At 51.1% G+C, this 6,469-nt stretch overlaps 1 protein-coding gene across 1 annotated transcript; it reads right to left on the bottom strand.

The window, feature by feature from the left end:
• Window positions 1-2,673: 2,673 nt before the first annotated feature.
• LOC109763661 (protein SCARECROW 1) lies at window positions 2,674-6,002 on the bottom strand. Its single transcript, XM_020322518.4, has 2 exons — window positions 4,149-6,002; window positions 2,674-3,506 (listed from the first exon to the last, which is right to left on the bottom strand). The coding sequence occupies exons 1-2, from the start codon at window positions 5,744-5,746 to the stop codon at window positions 3,065-3,067; spliced, it is 2,040 nt and encodes a 679-aa protein (XP_020178107.1). The 5' UTR covers window positions 5,747-6,002; the 3' UTR covers window positions 2,674-3,064.
• Between the last annotated feature and the right edge of the window lie 467 nt (window positions 6,003-6,469).

The raw sequence follows: 6,469 nt of genomic DNA, 5'->3' as shown, positions 1-6,469 counted from the left end.
TCACAATTTCCTTTGCGACTCCGACGATTTGCCGTCCGATGACGAGGAGGAGATATTGGCTGCCGTGTTGGTCCATCACCACCTCAACAGCCAGCGGTCGTTGTTCCGTGGCTCCATTCCGGGCCACCCTCCGGCGTTGAATCGAAACCGAGAGAGCGGGCATTTCCTTCTTTGGAAGGACTATTTTGATACAACAAACCCGTTGTTCAAACATCAAAAATTCTGCTGCCGTTTCCGTATGAGTAGGCATCTTTTCAACCGTATTAGAGAGGGGGTGGTCGTCTATGATGACTATTTCGAGTGCAAAGAGGATGCCGTTGGCAAGATTGGTTTCTCCTCTTATAAAAAATGCACTGCCGCCATCCGAATGCTTGCATACGGAGTGCCCAGTGATCTCATTGACGAGTACGTCCGTATGAGCGAGTCTACATGCCTAGAGTCCCTGTATAAGTTCTGCAAGGCTGTTATTGCTGTGTTTGGGGCTGAGTACTTGAGAGAGCCGACTCCTGAAAATACAACCCGTTTGTTGGCGATGAATGCTAGCAAGGGCTTCCCAGGGATGCTTGGCAGCATAGACTGCATGCACCGGGAGTGGAAGAACTGCCCTTCTGCTTGGCAAGGGCAGTATAAGGGCCATATCAGGGCTTGCACTGTCATACTAGAGGTCATGGCGTCTCAAGATCTCTGGATCTGGCACTCTTTCTTTGGCATGACTGGATCACACAATGATATCAACGTGCTTCAGCGCTCGCCGGTGTTTGCTAGGCTTGCCGAAGGCAACAGCCCACCGGTGAACTTTACTATCAACAACCACAACTACGACAAAGGATACTACCTGGGTGATGGTATCTATCCTAGGTGGACCACTATTGTCAAGGCAATCCCCAATCCTGTTGGAGAGAAGAGGAAAAGATTTGCCTAAGAGCAAGAGAGTGCTAGGAAGGATGTCGAGCGTGCCTTTGGTGTTTTGCAATCTCAGTGGGGCATCGTTCGGTATCTTGCTAATACCTGGAGCACGCAGAAACTGTGGGAGGTGATGACCGCTTGCGTGATCATGCACAATATGATCGTAGAAGACGAGCGCCTGGAACGTCTGTACGATCAAGGGTTTCAGTTTCAGGGTGAGAATGTTGTGCCTGAGCATGGAGGAGCGGCAATGTTTGAACAGTTCACCCAATTTCATCATGAAATGCATGATTGGGAAACTCACGTGCAACTGCAAAATGATTTGGTTGAGCATACGTGGGCTCATGTTGGCAACCAATAGATGTATCTTCTTTTATTCGGCTTGTAAAACTATGTGAGACATTTTTTTTATTCGGCTTGTAAAACTATGCTATTTTATTCGGTTCAAACTATGTTATTTGACTATATGTTTAAATGCAAATTCATCGATGCAAAATTGAGCTATTTGTTGAAATAGGGCGGTCAGCCGGCCACGCCAGCACATATGAGTCGGCGCGTTGGACGCGCTGCCGACCCATATCTAAAACAGGGCGGACGCGCTGCCGACCCAAACGGACAAAAAGTGAACGAAATCGCCATCCATTTGGGTCGCCCCATTGGAGTTGCTCTTATCCCCCTATCTGATCCATGACCTTGTGCAATCAACTTCCATTCTCCTATGTTGTAAATTCAAAATGTTGTTTCCCTTTAAATCTTACAAAGAATCTACTAAGGTCACTTAAAATCGCCTATTACATCCCCCTTAAAGCATGGTTAATAGTACAGCCAGCTGATGGCTATATGACATTGCCATGTCATCTATAGCCAACCTTGTAGTCTTCAAGTATAATAGTAAGATATAAAGATGTGCTACTTCATTAATACATGATCCACCTTTCACTCTCACATAGTGCCTAGGAGCACGTGCTGCAGCTAGCTCTTATTCTGTAGCCGGCTCATCTTCTCTCTCCTCTTCTCTTCCCTTCACGTCAGCAAAAAAATAATATTTTAATCCTTACAGTCTGCTTACATAAGCTTATTATACTTGCTCTTATCGTGAATGACCTACTCCTTGTATTTTCCATGACTCCGTAGCAACGCACAGGCATGGTGCAAGGAAAAAAGAAAAAAAAAGCTCAAATAGTAGTTTGGCAATCTAAGGGTTAAACAAGATTATTGATTTATTGTGGTGGTCAAATATCAAAGTGAACGTCCAATAACTTACCGGCAATTGATACCAAAAGAGACAGAGATCATATTAAAGGATTCATGGTATTACAACAGGGGAGAAGATCTGAGAAAGTGATGTGCCAATAAATTAACAGTGTCTAACAGCCAGGCGTTGGCTAACAAAACAATCAGTAGCCAAGAAGCACACAAGAATTGTCAGAAAGTAATGAAGTGGGATTGCATGATGGGAATGGTGAACTAACAAATACCCAAACTTGGATCCATGCTTGTGATGCCAAGGCCAAGTCAACAAGCTAATGACCTCATGGAGGGAAAAGTGAAAAGGATGTTGTTAAAAGGACAGGATACATCCAGACAGAGACAAGAATTGGTGAACTCCATTAAATATAGCCATGACTATACAGGTACATAAAGTGATGTTGAATAAACCAGATGCTGAGAATCAACAGAACTTCTACCTAGAAAAGAAAAGGAATCAACAGCTATTAAACATGAACTAATAATCACAGAGTGAATGGCTTCAATATGCCATTGACATTTGACAAAGCATATATTTTGATTCACTAGAAAATGCACATGTGAATTCCCATAGTAATGGGAAAATACACAATCTGAATCAAGGCACCAAATATTTGATTTGTTTAATCAAGGACAAGGGCATCTGATATCAACAAGGATCGGGAAACACAAGATGGAAAAGGTAAACTTAATTGGCCAGAATGGTAAAGTTGGCATGAAGTGGACAGAAGCTACTGCTAGTATTAAGTTGAACATTAGTAACTACCACTGTGGAGAGATGTAGTAGCAATTAGTGATCAGAATGCTTTCATTTTTCCTTCTCTTGGAATTGATCGAACTGAGCAGCTTAAGGGGCAAAAGACGAAGACAGTTGCACCAAGTAAAATCTAGTGATGCTTTAGCTCTAAATCTAACGACCTAAAGCCTGAAATGGGCGCCAAGCAGATGCAGTGAGCAAGCAAAGATCCTTCCATCCAAGCTTCAGAGTGCCATTCTCCTCAACGAGAGTGTAGCCATCCGAGGGGAACATGCCGAGCAGCAGGGAAGCCTGCGCGGCGGCGCTGCCCGCCAGCGACGCCGCACGGAACCCCGACTGCGCGAGCTTCTCCCGCCAGTTTCCGAACTTGATGTCCCCGGTGCGCGCCGGGCCACCCACGGCCAGCACATTGCGGATCTCCCTCGCCAGCAGCTGCTGCTCCACGACGTGCCGCTCCGAGCTGTCCTCGCTATAGCTCGCGTCCAGCGAGTCGAAGAGCGCCGAGTAGTAGTGGATGGCCTCCACGAAGCGGGCAAGAAAGGAGCCAGAGTGGCTCAGGTCCTGCTCCACCATTGTCACCACCTTCGGCGCCAACCTGCAATCCGTGGTCCACATGTTAAGATCAGCACATCAATCTAAGGTGATGCTGCTGAACTAGGAACACAACCACTAATACAGAGTAGGGTGGCGTTGATGCATCTAAGTCAAAAGGACATTTTGGTTGATCTCTTAGTTCCCCATGCAATGCTTAGCCTTGGGACGAGTAGATCAGCCTTTGAGCTTAGCCTTGTCAATTGATTAGTAGTGCCACTAGGTTAGATGACAGTAGTTTCAGTTTAATAATCAACATTTGTGGCACTTGGAACAAGAAAGTTGCAAAGCTTTCTAGGATGAAAAGTTGGTCATGATGATAAAAACTTTTAGCTCGCTCCAGTATCTTTCTTCTCGGATCAAATGGAACACAGATTGGACACTTGCAGTAGAGTAGGAGTATAGTTTATGTTTTCTTCTCGGATCACCAAAGATCATGGAAGAGCATAGAAAGTTGGTCATAATGGCGAACTTTTAGAGCTTCTAAACGCCATCTTTTCCTGCTCGTTAGTCGTTAAATCAATCAATGGCGTACTTGGACTAGTACCATACTAACATTGGTGATTGATGCCTGATGCCAAGATGACTTGACATTTCTGAAGTGAAAAGTTTGAAGATTCATTTCACAATGGAAGCAACAGGGTACCTTTGGATGAGGTTGAGTGTGTTGGAGTCGTTGCCGGTGACGTCGTAGAGCGAGTGGTGGAGCCAGTGGACGGCAACAGCCTCGCGCCGCCGCGTGTCGACGCCGAGCTTCTCCGGATCGAGGTTCCCAGCTTTGCCCGCCACCGGGTAGAACTCGAACGGCAGGCCCAGCGTGTGGGCGAAGTCCGACAGCCGCTTCCCGGTGGCCTCCAGCGCCTCCATGGACGCGCCGAGCCCGGTGAGCCTGACCCTGGGCGGGCCGCCCGGGCGGGAGGCGAGGATGTGGAACAGTCCCGGCCACTGGAGCCCCTGCATGATGTCGAGGTCCACGATGTGGACGCGGTCCTCCCGCTCGAACGCCTCCTGGATGGCCTGGTTCGCCGTGAAGTGGGAGAACTTGACGAAGGGGCTGATGCCGTTGAACACCTGGAACGCCGCGGCGACGCGCGAGTTGACGAGGCGGGACGCGGCGGGGGACGACGCGTTGGGGAGCGGCGCGTAGAGGCCGAGGCAGGAGCTGACGAGGCGGGCCGACATGGCCTCCGCGAAGTAGGCGGCGACGCGCTGCGTGGAGGTGCCGAACGGGGTGGCCAGCTCCGCGATCTCCAGCAGGGCGCGCTGGGCCTCGTCGAGGTCGTCGGAGTTGACGGACTCGGCGCACTGCAGAAGGAGCGTCAGCAGATGGAGACCCTCCTCGTCGCGCTGCCTCCGCCGCTGCTCCTCTTTCCGCTCCTTCAAGGCGGCGGAAGCTGCCGCTGCAGCGGCTGCGGCGGCCGCGGCGGTTTCCTCCGCGGAAGGGGGCGGCTTCGGCGACTGCGGCGGCGGGTTCTGCTGCTCCTCCTCGCGGCGCCGCTTGTCGGGAGGCGGCGGCGGAGGGAGCGCCGGCACTGGCGGGGCGGAGAGTATCGTGTTGCCACCGGCACCGGGTAGGAGTGAGGGCGGATGATGGGGAGGAGGAGGAGGCGGCGGCGGGTGCTGGACAAGGTCGGATGCGAGGAGCGAGCGGAGGCGGAGCTCTAGGAGTGAAGCGAGTCCGGGGTTACAGGGGTGGATGATCTCCCGGACGTTGTGGATGAGCTGCGCGACGGAGACCGCGGCGCCGCTGCTGCCGATGATGTCCCGGATGATGCCGTCCACCCACGCCGTGCTGTTATTGTTGACGTTAACCTCCGTCGCGACCTGCGGTGCGACGACGACGTCCATCGCCGGCACTGGCGCCTGCAGGTGGCCGCCGAACGCCGGCAGCTGCATCGGCAGCGCGGGCAGCTGCGCGCTCCCTGCCACCGCCGACGGGAGCTGCTGCGGGGGCGCCGCTCCGCCCGTAGCGGCGGTGACGTCGGAGAGGTCCCCGGTGACATGGCGCCGGGGCGGGGGCAGGTCGACGTCCGGAGCCGGGCGCTTGCGTACCATGGCGGCGGCGCCCTCTTGGTGGTCTAGCTGGTCGAGGTAGAGGAAGAGGTCGGAGGGGGACGGGGAGGGGAGCGGTGGGAGCAAGGCGGAGTGGGAAGCGGAGGCGGCAGCATGAGCATGGGAATAAGAGGAGTGGTTGGGGGCGGAGGAGGAGGACGAGGGGAAGAGGAGGAGGGAGGAGGAGCCCATCTAGAAACGCCAAGGGGAAGCCGCCGCCGCCTTCGCCGAGGCTCGCATGGCGAGCGCAGCGCGGGAGAGGGGAGGGGGTGGTGGAGTAGCTGCGGTGGCGGAGGAGTAAAGGGGAAGACGCCGACGGGAGAGGAACAAGGGCGTAAGCACAAGGGTGCCGTGTTAGCAAGGACGGTAATTTATGGAGAGAGCCGTAGCAGACGTAGCTATTGGGCTCTGTGTCATTTTTTTTTCTCTAAAAAATCCATCCATGTGTGTCTCATTTATTTATTTCTCGGTCTGATGTACTCCTCTGATCCTAGTAGTGATGTCCATCGATAGTGAACCCGAGAGGGTTCCTGGGACAAAGGAACGCCCATCTCTAACGAAAATCCTAGGGAAAATGTACAAGTGTGGAACATGCACCGTAAAATAGGTTACAAGATAAACTCTGTTAAACATTGACATACATAAGTTACAAGATAGGGTACAAGTGTGGAACATTCACAATATGTATCTTTGGCTTTCCTTCTTTTGTACTCCCTCTGTAAACTAATATAAAAGCATTTAGATAATTAAAGTAGTGATCTAAACACTCTTATATTAGTTTACGGAAGGAGTAGATTATAAAGTAGCAGGAGTAGTTATCTAAATAGAACAATGACACGGAGTATATGCTAGTAGTAGAAATCCAATAATTATTTTCAATCCTACTAATCTAAATATTTTGCAGATATTAGTAGT

The sequence above is a fragment of the Aegilops tauschii genome, chromosome 4, assembly GCF_002575655.3.
Source record: "Aegilops tauschii subsp. strangulata cultivar AL8/78 chromosome 4, Aet v6.0, whole genome shotgun sequence".
NCBI lineage: Eukaryota > Viridiplantae > Streptophyta > Magnoliopsida > Poales > Poaceae > Aegilops > Aegilops tauschii.
Note: the sequence above shows the minus strand (reverse complement) of the source record. Positions and strands in the feature narration are given on the sequence as shown.